The sequence below is a fragment of the Egretta garzetta genome, unplaced genomic scaffold (assembly GCF_000687185.1).
Source record: "Egretta garzetta isolate BGI_Z169 unplaced genomic scaffold, ASM68718v1 scaffold397, whole genome shotgun sequence".
Classification (NCBI taxonomy): domain Eukaryota; kingdom Metazoa; phylum Chordata; class Aves; order Pelecaniformes; family Ardeidae; genus Egretta; species Egretta garzetta.
Window position 1 is genome coordinate 610770 of NW_009260493.1, and position 15125 is coordinate 625894.

A 15125-nucleotide genomic window follows, 5' to 3' on the forward strand; every position below is an offset into this window, starting at 1 on the left:
CTGCCATGGGCAGCCTCCCCGCTTCCCCACCCCAGTGCTCCCCCTCCCTTGTGGTGTCTGGGCAGCCCCCCAGCTAGCTGAGTTGAGGAGTCGATCTGTCTGAAAGTGGCATTTCTTTTCTGGGCTGCTTTTCAGGCCAGGCATTTTTCTGATTGAATTCACTGTCTCGCTAACGTAGCTGGACACAACAGCGTGCAGGGGTGCAGTGTTACGGTAGCTTTGAGAAGGCGTGTTGCAGCCACGCGTCTTTGGAATTTATTTGAATAGATTTCAATCCTAGACCATTGCATTTCTGTAGCACAGAAATGGCACGCTAAGATATAAGCTGTTCTTCCCCCGACATACACGCACACGCATGTATCTTAGCAAAAAAACCAGTTTGTGCAGCTAGCTAATTGGTTCTTCATTAGCAGATATAATAGCTGGGATAAAAAAGCTCAAATTTGGCAGGATGTTGGGGTTTTGTGCCATTGAATATAGTAAAAGTTAATTGCACTTATAGAATGAAAAAAGAATAATTATGGAGCTATTAATTTACATTGTAGCTTTTCAGTGACTCGCTAAAGCCAGATGGCAAAACCAGTTGGAATTACTAAAGGTATTTCCTTGCTAAACAGATGAATAGAAGTTATCTGTTAAGAACACTAAGACGTTCTGCCTCAATAACTTAATCCCTGAAGAAGTGATGCTAAATATTTCAGCTCTTATGCCGGAAGATAACATCTGGAATGGGATGCCTGGATGAACAAGAACTTTTCAGCTCCTGTGCTGATCTAAAGCATTGCAGACAGTTCTTGTTTGACTCATAAGATTTCCAGAAGGGGCAGGAGCAACTGGATTGATGACATCCGCACATATCCACTGCATCAATTTTGTGAGTAGCTTTGTTAAACCCTAAGTCAAACAACACGTAGTGTTTGAATTTTAACTGCTGGTTGATCTTAGCTTAAAAAGACGACTGAGCATTCAGCACATATATACATACTAGAGATTTTATGTGAAAAACTCATTATTAGCTTGCTGTACTGGCAGTTATCTCACTCCAAAGCAAAAGTATACAGTGTGGCACAAGAGAAGATAATGGAGCTATAAATCGCCGTTGGCTTCATTCATATGAATGAAGTTGCAAATTATTACTGAATGCAGTGCAGAAGTAAAATGTAGGAAGCAAGGTCCACAGTGAGCATAAATTAGCATAACGCTGTTGAGTAGAAAGTCAGATGCAGTGCACAGAGACAAGGCACATGAGCTAAAGGTATGTGACATGGCCTAAGAAAGACTCTTCTATAGTGCTTATACATATATATCTATTCCAAACCTTGGTTTGATAGGGGATGTTTTTTCTTTACTCCAGGTGAAGATTATTTCAGAATTTGGCTATTTCAGTTTAAGGGTTGAAGAAAATCTTGTATATTTTCCTAGATATTATCATACCCTTCATTAAGAGAAAATATGCAGTCTCCATTCCTGGATTCTCACATAGGAATAACCAGTGCAAATTTGGATTTTCTCCCAGACAGCTGTTGCAGCAGACAAATCTATAATGATTCTGATTTAAATTCCTTGATTTTGGTGCCTTTTCTCCAGAAACCCATTTGCATGACTTACTTCCTCTCTCTGGCAGGCATGTGGCATTACTAAAGAAGCATAGCTATTTCTCAGCTTTCTCTTACTGGAGTTTCTTGAGTCTCATTGAGAGCTGTGAGGTGTTGGGGCCAGTGATGCTAAGTGGCCCGGCACCCATGTCTCTACTTTTTCTGTCCCTTCCTTTCCTGATTTAATGTCTATATTAAGACTTTCATCTGACAGGTCAGGCAGACTTTCAGACCCTATCTGGCAATCCTGGGTATAACATTTCTGCTCTGGAAGAAGAGAAAATGCAAATGTAACATTTACAGCTGTACCTCTTTTGGTGATAGTATAGAAATATAATCTTCATATATAAGTCGTGCTTTTTCTTCAATAACTTTCTTGTTCTGTTCCTTCTTTAGATCTTCACATGCAAGCCAGAAAAGCAGGTTCTCCTCACTATACTCTGTTCGAAGAAACTCTCTGAAAAGGTTCCTCCCAGCTGGTGTTTTCATCATCTTGTCAAAATTCTGAGCCCAAGACAAAATTTCATCTGCAGTAGGGTTTTGGCTGCAAAAGAAAAGTATCATTACAAATATGCTTCTATTTTTGTAACTGTGTTTTCATACATTCATCCAAAATTTGTCCTTTCAACTGCACTTGAGTCCCGAGTGAAAACTGGAAGCAACAAGGCTTCAGCAGTGACAGGGGGATTTTGTTCACTCTTCACTTGTGCATTCATTATCTCAATAGCCCACTGAACGTGCTTAATGTTATGAGACATGCACTTGGCTTTCTACAAGTTTTCTACTAGTGTTGTTAGCCATCAAACTCAAAGACAAAATCCCACAACAGCACTGAATTCCTGCCTCTGCGATTAAAGGAGATGTGATAACAGGGAGCTGGCAATAGACTCTCTTTCATGAGGGGTTTAGATGACACCTGATGTCTCTGCCTGCTTCTGATGGTGTTTGGCCAATCACTGGCTGCCACATGATTTGGTTCAGGAAGGACAAGAAAAACAAAAGGCTCCTGGCAGCCAAGAGCATACTAATGAGGCCTAACAAAATAGTAATTCAGAGAGCTTTTAAATTAGCATATTCCTCGGCGCTTGTACCTAAGGGTTGCTAAGCTTCCCTCTGTTTGGTGCTATTGACCTGAATGATGATCTATTGGCACAAGATGTGATGGATGTTGCTGGCAAAACCAGATAGAGAAGAAACAGGAAAAAGTCCTTATTGCCATTTTCTGAAGGAAACTATTCATGGCTTGTAACAGGGGATGCACTGGATAAGTGATCAGAAGATTAAATTGCGTCACTAACCCATAAATGTACCAACGAATAGCTTGAGAAGGTAATGCTCCAGGTTACTTAACAACAATTAAATATGATTTCAAACTTAGTTCTGAGTGTTCACCCTCCCCTTCTTGATAGGATCCAACACGAGCTTTACTAGATGTTGTTAATAGCTTCTCTGTAATCATGTTGCACAGTAAGTGATATTTATCTTCAAGTCCATTTGTCAACTCCTACTCTGCATGCAAGGCAGACTGGATGATGGGAAGCTATTTGTGATAGCTTTTCAGCCGTCTGAAAGATCTAATAAATGAGAAAGTGTTTAAGACTTAAAAGATCCATCAAAATAATTGTAATCTGAACCAAAAAGTCTAAACATACAGATTTGAAGGTGAAAGGTCCTCTCTCTGAGGAGAGTGAAAAGAACCTGCTGAGGTGGATGGAGCTGACAAGCAACCTGTGCTCCCTCATGGTCTATTGGGAAGCTCTCTTTGCTACAGTATTTTGTGGAAATTTCTGACATTGTCCTCTCATAAATGACCATGAGTAGCAAGGAAGACAATGAGTCATTTGAGTTGCTTTTACCATCAATCATATCCTCTCAAGTTAATTTTTAATTTACTTTTTATGGGATTAGAGAACTCAAGGCCACTGACAGGTTAGCATTTTTCCCAACACAGTAAATATGGGCCCAAGCTTTAGACAGAAATAGAAGCTCAGAGATTTCAGTGCGCATTAGTCTGTTTTCAAGGTATGTGTTTCCTTGGTTAATTCCAGTGAAACCATAGTCCACGCTGTTTTATGAATGGTAGCCATGCTAAAAATCTGACTATGAAGTATACTTGTGCCCATTAGTTTTTCTCCTTGTCTGGATAATCAGAAGAAAATGATCCCATGGGTAGCAGAGGCTTCTTGTAGAGACCCCCAGGTCTATGGAACCATCCATGCACCTCCCATTCCTCCCCACAATTTTTCCCCACAAATAAAAAATCATAAGTAAGCCTGACTTATGGATGTCTCTGCTGGCATTTCATTGTCAGGACAGATTTTGCTTCTTTTTGTACAGAGTTTTGTGGAGGAAAAGTAACTGAAAGAACATTTCTGAAGCATAAAATCCAAGGCAATTCTTGATAGTAGTTATAGGCAAATTAAAAACATTTACTAGACAACAGTTTGACCAACTTACCATTCTTCTATGACTTGGATACTCTCCATTTTGGTCGTATGTGTTGGCCTTCCTGCATTGTCTCCTCTATCTTCATTCCTAACAGTGAGGCTGCAATGTAGTACAACACTTTATTTTGTCTAGAGAAAGTTAATTTAAAACAATGACTATAGTAATGCAAACTTTTAAAAGATATAAACCTATGTAAAGTGTCATTTTTCACTCTTGCCTCTAAAGTTTTGGAGAGGAATTTTTGATGACTTTTCCCCTTAATTCTGACGAATATTAACTAACAGTTGCTATTAGCCTGTGTAATTTTTTTATGAGCTCACAGTTTATCCACTGAAAGATGGATACAGACTTAGAGGTCACTTTTGGAGTGATTTCATTTAGTAAATTGAGAATATTAGTAACAATAAGGGTAGGGGGGGATGAGAATTTCTGAATTGGACATTGATGAGGCTTTGGTGTCCCCCCAGTTCTGGATGGTTGTTCATTCTTAATGAAAGTTCCCTTTTTTCTCTCCAGGATACGGTGGCAGTAGATGGCTCAGATATAGAACTTAGAGTGTGGCAGCTCCTTATGATTTCCTCCTTTGACCTAAACTTCGTTTTCATTCTAAAAAGTAAAACTTACTGGCCTCTCAACAGAAAGGCATCCATTACCCTCACATTACCACAAGCAAGGAAAATAAAGACTTCCTTTATGTAAAGATGTTTTTATTTTTTTTTCCTTCTTTTCTGAGCTGGTAACTAGCATCACTTATTTTTCTGTAAATATATTTTTTATTGGATTTGCTTTAGTGGTAGTGACTTTCTCTATGTGTGCTCTCTATGAATGTTCTGGAACATGGTATTGCCAGAAAAACCACAATTCCTGATAACTACTGAAATAAAGCACGTTTTCAATGACATAAGTATTCATATAGGAAATATGGTTCCAATAATTAAGCTTAAGAAGTGGAATGTAGTAAGGAAATGGAGATTTCCCTTTCTCAGGTGTTACCTATGTGTCCAATTGAGAGAAAACAAGCAATCAAGCAAAAAATCCCCCCTCCCGACCCCAAGAGAGCTCATATTTTGAATATTGAGTATTCACCATACAGTGATGCTCTCAGTCATCCTATGTGGCCATATACAAAAATATGTTGGTAACATAAAACTGCTCCCTCCCCCACTAATCTGAATAACTTCTGCTCAGCTTTAAGAATAAATCCCAGCTTTGAGACATTTTTAGCACAAATAACCTTTCTTTCTAGCCCCTCTGTGTTTCTTCAACATTTTTTCAAGCGTTTGGCAGAGTACATAGGTGATCTCAAATACTCTTCTGAAAACTGGAAGTTTAAGCTCCCAGGTAAAGCAGAGCACATATTAAGACTTAAACATTACAAAGACGTACACTTTCAAACAAAGCTGTTTGATACTGGTTGCTCCTTCACTTACCTGCCAAGACCTTAGTTCAGGCCCTTGGTCCTGCTTCCCCTGTTACAGCGTGGGAATGCAGCTCCAGTGCTGCTAAGGTGTTAGGGTGTCATCAACTGCTGCAGGAGAAACAACACATCCTGAACTCTGGGGTTGGCAGGTAAAAAGCCTTTCCGTCTCCTCTGACCTGTTGCTCATCAGTCTATAGAGGGAGCACCCAGGAAAGCCAATGGGAGTTCCGTATACAGGAGGAGAAAAAAAAGGGACCATCCACTTTCTGTCTTGTAATCTTTAAGTCCACACGTGTAACTGCTTAGGGTCACCTTGCATCTGGCCGGAGCACAAAGTTGGGGTGAGGGAGAAGCAGGGAAGGCACAAAGCTTCTCTCTCGCCCTCCCTCCCTCCCTCCTTTGCAGTCCGTAGGTAGAGCAGCATTTGTCTTCTCTGCTGGGTGCAGAGAACTGAGTGTCCTTTGGTTCCATGGAAGAGTAATACCATGGAAAACAGCTTGTGTAGGTTAGGAATGTAACAGGATGTTCACCCAAGTCTGTCCAAAAGAGAATGAAGCTGCCCATTTTCTTTCCTTCACCACATGAGCAGCGGCTAAGCTGTACTGAGATAATTTGCTTGCCGGGCAGTCGACATCCAAGGTTTGGATGCAGAGTCTTACTGGAAGTAGAAGGTGACTCATCTGAGAGCAGTTAATCTACAATGCTAATTTAATTTGATGACTGGGATCAAATACTGTGTGTTTTGCTCATGCAAAATGTCCGCTAAACTTAGGAAAACCAACATGGGCTGATGAAGGTGGAATACAAGAAGTGAGTGGTAAGAGAGAGAAATAGGAAAACAGACAAGAAAGCCACGTTGACTTCATTGCACTTTTTTAGCAAAGAAGTAAAGGATAGGCCCTATTCCTTTTGATTTTCTGCAAGACTGCATCCCAGTAAAAAGTTCAGATGGTGGGCCCAGAATGTAGCATCCCATTTTCTGGTATCTATACTAGTGTGACAATGTGAGGTACACGCTTGGCCGTAATTCCTTCATCTCACCATTCATAGCTGGAGTTCAATGGCTGAAGTTAGTCAGAGTTGCAAAACAGGGAAGACTCTAAAGAAAGAAGTGTTATACGTGGTTGGGACAATTTCTCAAGTATAGGTATTGTCTTTAAAACTGTGCTAAATTTATAATACATCTTGGCCTAAATTCTGCATTACGTTTCCAGTGACAAACACTAGCACTACATTTCAACTTTTATTTATCTACATCTGTCAAGGCTGGAGTTCCATCGGATACATTACTTTTGATATGTTTTTCCTGTGAAAGAAACCATCGTTTTTATACAGAAGTGCATTCAATTCAGACACGTTCTGTTTTCACTCAAGGAACTGGTTCATGTTTGCTTAGAAAAAAAATTAAATATTTACACATTTGTGACTGCAAAGCTAATTTGAAAGCAGCCTTTAAATAACTCTGATCACATTAACAGATTGCTACCTTTTACCTCAAAATGACACCACTGCATTGCTATTTACTATGTTGCTATCTTCAGTTGAAGATACCCTGTCTGTTCATGTTTCTCTGTGGAATTAAAGCAGTCCTCAGCAGCAAAGGCACCCTGCATACCTGGAGCTGGTGTCCTTGATACTTTATTCCATCATGGAAGCTAGCTGATTATGTTGGAAGAATTACGCTGTATAGTGTAAAACTAAGCAGAGTGAAAGTAACAGGATAAAGATTAACAAAATGATCTTTCTTAATTAAGGCTTTAAGAAGAGGAAATTGCTGATATGCCTTCTCAGAAAGTAGTTAAATGAAAGGGAAATGTTCTAGAGACATCTGATGTAAATTAACAGATATGGTGCATTATTATTTATTAGTTGGAGAACACCCAGCAGATGTCTTTAAAATTTAGAGATGCAAATTACCCATCATAAAAGCACAACAAAACTACTAATGCCTTAAAAAGAGAGAGTTTGGGGTGTCCAAAGGCAGAGTTTAAGTGGAAAGCACAAGCACTGGTTTGTCTTCTGTTCCAGTGGAAGGTTTGTTCTGCCCACTTTTATGCTGATTTTATTGCTCTGCAGAGTATGGTAAAAAGTACTTCAGTAAACCCAAGCGGTTTCACCTCCATGCACCTTTCAAATATATCTTGGCTTCCTGACTTCTGCAAAAATGATAGTTTCTTAAACTACTGCAACAGTATTATTGTGAGCAATTTCTGTTTGGAGTGAGTGCATTTCTATTTTGCAACTTCACAGACTTTGTAAGTAAAAATGTTAATGACCAGGGACTACTTGAAGAAGTATATAAATCGAACAAATTACCACGTACAAGGTTCCTACCTGATATGTTTTTGGAGGAACTACTGGGATTCAGAAAACCAATCTTTATTTGTTTAGCTACTGTTATTTGGCTGTTAATATTCATGTTCAGCAATTAAATAATTGTTCTGTTGAGTAATTACTTAGCTAAATAAGTATTGCAGGCCACTGGTGCATGGTAAGTTAAAAAAGCCAAGTTAATTGGGTAAGATAATCAAGAGAGTTGGACTAATTTAAGAGAAAAAAATCTCACTGACTCTTCCTCCAGGTGTTTCCAGCCAGTGGTTTTAGCCCTTTTTTAAAGTTGCTTAGCATCCCTCCTGCTGCCCTTCTACTGCCAATAAGAAACTGAAAATCATTTAGAGCTTGGACCTGATCTTTCATTCTCTGTATATCCAGTAAACAAATGGTCTCTAATTGCTTCCCGAGGGTCAGATTCTCATGTACCAGTATCTTAAATCTGGTAAATCAGTGAAATTACTCTTATCACTGTGGCAAGAAAACTATGCCATTGTGGCAGGGGGTAAGATTAATATTCTGCCCATGCATGGCTAACACCAGTTACTATTCACTCAGGTATTTCCTCAGCTGTGTGCATCATATGCAGTATATCATCACAGTATTTTGCAGTTATCCCTGGCACTGAGGACAACGTGACAATCTGGCCTTAGTGGTGTTCTTTGTGCTGCCATGAAGATAAGGAGTAGAAATCAAACTGGGACATTGTGAAGCAATTGGTAGGCTTCTGGGTTGCCATTCAGGAGATCTGTGCTCAATTCCTACCTCTTGGCTGAAGTTTGTAGACGCTAGGCCCTGCAGGGCAACGATTACATTTTAGGCTGAATCTGTGTATGTCACACAGCAGGGCCACGAACCCTCTAGCCACCGCTGTAACACAAAACCCGTCCTTATTCCAGCCCAAAGGCCACATGAAGTCAGATGCACATACATAATCTAAAGGCAGAATTTGGTTTTCAGATTAAAATCCATATTCAGTTAAGATGCTCTGGAAACATGGCATGTTTCTGTCACTGATCTACCCAGTAGAGTATGAGTGCATATCTCACTGGCACCCCTCTTCACCCTATTCCTACCCCTAGGAATTTTTATTATTATCAGATCAAGAGACAAAATATTTTTAGGTCTTGGGTCCAAAAGGCAAGAAGGATATTTTTGATGCTGGAGTCCAGCTCACAGCGCAAGCAAGCTACAGGCAGGACTGCCATAACTCAAATAATGGTGAAATAGTAGATGTAGATTAAGTGGAGGCTTTCCTGAAAAACTACAACTCCCTCCCCCCCAAAATCCACAAGAGGTCAATATTTAATCGTGATTTTAAAATTCCACTAGTAGATGATGCAAAATGGCCATTCACCTAAAATGTTGACAAACACAGGTTGCATTTACCAAATAGATTCAGATAGGAAATATTTTTTCAGGGTTGTTTGGAGGAGGAAAAGCCCTCCTTTAAACAAGCCAGTTAGCGCACTCATTCAGGATCTGAAACAGCCTTCCTGTGGGACTGTGGTTGGGTAGATGTCTTTCAAGCTGTTCTGCTGAAGCTTTTCCACTTTGGTGAAAATAATGGAATACTGACTACACAAGACAGAAAGAGGAGACTCTTAATGGCAAATCATTGTGTAATGAATACTTTTAAGCATGTTACATAAAGTACAATACTTTATACGCTATTGAGGGGAGAGCCTGAAAACAAGAGCATATGATAAATGATTTTTCCTGATGTTAGGGGAAGGTGGTTTTGAAAACTGTGAGACATATGTGGGCGCCAACCCTAGATCTTTCACCAGCTGGGTAAATACCTTCACTCTTCAATACAAAGTGGTTGTGCCCCTGCAGGTCTCCAAGCTATTTGATTACTTTTATTGTAAGTGTCTGGCTTAAAACATGTTATATGAACAACATCATATTTTTCCTGGTTTTAATTTGGATGCAGAAAAAGTGCATGCTGGTATCGTTTTCATTTCTGATTGTCATTCAATCTGAGCAGGCTGTCTTCAGTACTGTGGTTCAACAGTCAGTCACTGAGAAATCACTTGTTTGCACAGTTCTGTTCACAAGTTCACTCCTACATGCTGAGGCAGGGCTCTGGTAGAAGTCAGAGATGCATGTAGTCCCCATATGCTGTATGTATGATAATCATAACAGACAACTATACTGGCACTCTGATTTCTTTTATGAAACCAAAGATAAAATTATTTACTGACACCTTGTTTTTCTGACAACTGGAATATTTAAGCCTGATGGCAAGGAGAACTAGTCAGGGCTGTGTTATTTTATGAACAGAGGAGCATGATGATTTTGCTATACTTTACAAAGCAATAATAATGAAAAATAACTGCAATATTTTTATGATCCATTCATGAACAATAATACACCTATGTCAATCTCAAAATCACTTAGAGTCCAGTTAGTAATGCTATCTTCTATCTCCCTTTTAATGGCACAAAAATAGAGATCATCTATGAGAATTAAATGTTACATGAACAATAGTATCCAAGGATTTTTTTTTTTAAGCTGAGTAAAGGGTAAAAAACTGCTTCTATCAAAGTTAGGAAAAGAATTTGCATTTTGTTACTTTAAGTGAATAATGTCCAGAATAATTATTCTGAGAAAAACTAGAGCTAGAGTTGTGATTTTTATGAGGAAGTGGCGCCTCACCCTAGATATTTTCATAGGCTCAGATAAACTTGCATTATAACCTTCAGGCCCATGGTTGTATTAGAGAGGAAGGGAATGCATCAGCCATCAAAGCCGTGCGTTGTGGGCTCTTATCTCTGACCTCTGAGAATTTATCTCCTTGTAAGAACAGCAAGACAAACTAAAGCACTGAGAGTGTTGTAGCAATACCAGTATATGGAAAGCACAGAAATGCAGAGCAAACTTCAGCTAAATTAGTGGCACTAAATGAATTCTTGAGCGGAGGCTTGCGTGGACCCCTGGGGGTCTGCAAGGCCAGCATAAGTGATGTGCGGTTCATCTATAGAAAGATGTGAAACAGTAAAAATTGACAACTTGGTATTTCCATATGTCTGCCTTGGTTGTCTGTGAGAAACTTTGGAGGGGAACGGTGGTCAAGAGCCTTTGGAGTCATTTACTTAAATTGATCAGAATCTGGTCTTAACTCAGCCAGCAGAACATGGTAATTTTTGTTCCAAAGAAGAAACGTCAAAAAAATGTGAAGGATTTCTTTTTGGAATTAGCGTCCGTCCTAGTTCTCTAATGAGGTAAGATTTACAGATCTTCACTGAATTCAGTAAAGAAATGTAGGATGTAAAATTTTATACTTAAAACAAGTTAGAATTTTAGTGAAAAATAGCTACATCCTTCTCTCAGGAAAAAACAAATTGCCTTGTGCTTAAAACTAAACGATGGAGATTTTAGTGGACTGACACAGGAAAGCAGTCTGTTGGGGAAAAGCCAACAATTACCATAAGGCCGTAATCAGCCTACTTGGCAGCGTCCACTGAAACTATAAACCCCTTTCAAAAAGTCCAGGTACCTGTGGTGCTAAGTTTCCCGAGTGCCAGAGTTACATTTGCCTTAGGTGAAAAGATGGTGCAAGAGACATGTATAATCCAAACTCTTTTTAAAAGAAAAAAACAAACAAGTATAGACTCCAGCTTGGACTCGGATGTTTTAGAGCGGAAAAAAAAAAGTGTTCTCAAGGAGAATTTATAAACTTGAAGTCTGATTCTGCGAGCCTTACCACATAGAAGAAAACATGCCCCCCCAAAATGTTTTGTTTTGTTTTAAATAATGCAAGTATTTGCAAGGTTAGCATCCTGGAGATTTTGTATTACAGCAAAAACCCTCCAATATTTCAAAGCTTATGGGGGAAGGAACTTGGAGTCCCCCAAAGATGGGGGAAGGAATGTGGAGTCACAAACCTCCCAGCTCTTTGCTCAGCTTACACTGTGGTCTCATCATTTTGGCCTCTAACCATAAAAGCCACAGCGATAACTGGCCTTTTTTTTGTGACACAGGTCACAAAAAGTAAAATAAAAATGAAACAAATGGTAAAAACAGGTGCGTTGTCTCTTCCAATGGCTAGAAAACATTTAATTTCTTCCTTTCCAGTTTTCCTTGGTGCTATTTTTTTCCCCTCAATTCAGTTTGCTATGTTGTAGTGTGGTGTACTTCGGATTTTTTCCCTTTTTTCCATCTCTTTGTTTGAAGAGCATGCAGCTGAGAAGCGGTCTGTTAACAGACGGTCGGGCACTTGCGTGTGCCGTGAATGTGCTTTCAACTGAAAAGCTTAATGTCTGCTCAGGATCCAGTAATAGTAAATGCAGGCAGGCTTTTGGCTCCCATATGCACCTTTCTGCATACCATAAATCCTGAGGGCCAAGGGGAAGCTCAAGGTGGAAATTTTCTGGTCTGATTTTTGCTGCCCAGGATGGGTGCAGAAGCTGTTTCGCAGGCCCTTCCACTGGGGTTTTATAGCGAATGCAGCTGACTGGAACCAAGTCTGTGTTCTAGGCAGATTTGACACTTAAAGATAATTTACTTCTGAATAGGATTTTCCACAAAATAGTGTTTGTGGGAAAGTTTAAGATTAATGAAAAGTCATAATTTGTTTTGATGGTTTTAAAAATAATTATCATTAAATTTTAAAGTGAAACAATCAGTTGCATTGGTTTCATTCGTTGTTAGTAGCCGTTATTCTAACTAGTCTTTTGTAAGTAATTCTAGTTAATGTTACCAAATAATAGGTTTAAATGAAATACTATGCTTAATCTTAAAAAGCTCTTCAGAAAAATTACATTCTATCATAGTAGATATTTTTCCCAGTAAGCTTTCTGATTACAAGAAAAGAGGTTTTCTAACAAGAAAGTAGTTCAATGTGAAATCCAGCAGCAATAACTCTTAACTTCATGATACCTGGAATTTATTAGAACCTCATTTCTCCAAGTCCTGCAAGCAGAGAGCAGCCCCACCTTTCACTCAGAATCATGTTTTTACTAAGAACTGTGGAGAGAAGCTTGAAGAGCAATGCCTTAGAGCATCAAAATCCTAAAGCACAGCAAACCCTGCATTTGTTTTCTGGGTTATTTTGAAGTATCCTTGCTTTCCTAAACCAGTCTTGAGGCTTCTAGGAGAGCGACATCGATGGTATGGCTGCAGAGTGTGTGGGCATAGGAATAGAGAGATGTGGTCAAAACCTTCTGTGCCTATGCACAGGTATCCTGGCCCATTCACTGCCGCATTTCTGATACCTAGGCTGCAGCAGCAATCAAGGGGGGGGCTGCAGGAATCACCGAAAATTCTCCTGTCTTTGTTCCATAGGGCTGTTCTTGCAGCGAGTGCTATTTAGGCTTTTCTGTGGGAAGGAATAGCTTTTAGCCCTGTGAGATATTTGATTGTTTAGAAGGAAATACACTTAAACCCACTAGGGACTAACAGGGTCCTACCTTTCTTCCTTGTGAAAACCTCGACTAAGGTCTGTGAATTCTTTTGTTCAAAGACTTATGATAAGGCCAGCTCATCATTGTTCAGAGCTGTGAACTTCCCCGTGAAAAATAAGAAACTTCTCAGTTCACCTGAGTTTGTATGGTTTTGCCATACTTTGAAGGTGGGGGAGAGCAGGCTGAATTTCTTACTGCTTTTCAATTGCACTGCTTTCTTAATACTGTGCTGGATTCAGCGTAATTGGTCAAAGTCATTACAGATTCAACTATAAACCATAAAAGAAAAAGGAGATTGGTGGAAATTAAGGCTTAAGATATCTGGAGCATCTCAGGCTATTAAGGTCTAGTCAATTAAGACATTTAGCTCTGTCCTGGTAGTCTTACTTATGTTGTGCTACTCCTCAGCTTGAGTAAAAGCAAAATTGAACCCAAGTGATCTAGTGCTTAAGAGTATAATCATCTCTTTGTTAATGGGAAGTCTTGGCCAAGATTTTGGAGTTTATGTAAGATCATTACATAAGGTTATTAAATTGCATCCCACATGCCACTGTGAAGGTAGATCATCCTTACTGAAATATGAATGCTAAGCTGAAGTAAGTCATAGAGGGATGTGCTCAGTAAAGCAGGTTTCAGCAAATCTGCAGTGTTCCACTCTATTCCCTTTCCTATATATTCGACGATTTAAAATGGAATAGATCTAAAATCTGGTAACCTTTGCTGTTCATAAGGGACAGTCAGACTAACAGTCTCTTTTTAAAGCCATGAGTTATATTCTCCTGCTGTATTTTCCATAAAAGTTGAATTCAGTACACATTTGGCAGACAAGCCTTCGAATTTGTCCAAACTCTGCATTTTCCTTTTGGACCCCATGAAGAATTTGAAAGCAAAGCCTTGTAGAATCAAAAATCCACGTGTCAATGCATCTTCCATCACAGAGTGCTATTTGCAATGTGATCTTTGATGTCATTTTTATACCAATTCTTTCTTCTTCTAGAAAATGTTCAGAAGTGGACTGGTAGTGGAAAAACTAACCTGCTGGAAACCCCCTGACAAAAGGGTCGTTCTCCTAAGACACCCACAAATATATCCAGAAACATTTTGCAGACACCTGAGATCTGAGCTTAGTCTTTGCCAAGATGAACACAGAATCGCAGAAACACAGAATGACAGAATGGTTGGGGACGGAAAAGGCAGATCTCCGGAGGTCACCTTGTCCACCCCCACCGTCCCCACCCCCCGCTCAAGCAGAGCCACTTAGAGCAGGCTGCCTAGGATCATGTCCAGATGGGTTTTGAGTATCTCCAAGGAGGAAGACTCCACAACCTCCCTGGGCAAGCTGTGCCAGTGCCTGGTCACCCTCACAGTGAAAAAGCATTTCCTGATGTTCAGAGGGAACCGCCTGTGTTTCACGTGCCTCTGGTCCTGTCACTGGGCACCACTGAAAAGAGCCTGGCTCCGTCTTCTTCATAACTTCCTTTCAGGTATTTATACACATTGATAAGATCCCCCTGAGCCTTCTCTTCTCCAGGTGGAACAGTCGCAGCTCTCTTAGCCTTTCCTCATAGGAGAGATGCTCCAGTCCCCAAAGTGGCCCTTTGCTGGACTGTCTCCAGTATGTCTAGGTCTGTTGTGATGAAGAGTCCAGAACTGGACACAGTACTCCAGGTGTGGCCACCAGTGCCACAACCAACACATTTACTACAATCAGATTTAAAGAAAGACTGTGACTGAAGAATATTTTGGGGGGCTACTTAAAAAAAATGTAATGATATTTGCATTTCAGGATGACTTCAGGGTGAAGGAGGGAAATGCTCTCAAGGTCAATGCAGGCTAAAAGATATGTGAAAGGAAACTGGTCCTTTTAATGGACAGTCTTGCTGAACTTGCTTTCCTCCTCTGTTCTTGTGTGGCTGATTTAAA

The 15125-nt window shown here is 39.9% G+C and overlaps 1 protein-coding gene across 1 annotated transcript in view; it reads right to left on the reverse strand.

Annotated features, from left to right (window-relative positions):
* Positions 1–15125, reverse strand: part of RGS17 (regulator of G protein signaling 17) — a 31385-nt gene that overhangs the window by 1681 nt on the left and 14579 nt on the right. The window contains exons 3-4 of the mRNA XM_009644286.2: positions 4053–4142; positions 1905–2139 (exon numbers count right to left, since the gene is read on the reverse strand). Coding sequence (XP_009642581.2) covers positions 1905–2139; positions 4053–4142 — 325 coding nt within the window. The remainder of the gene's footprint in view (positions 1–1904; positions 2140–4052; positions 4143–15125) is intronic.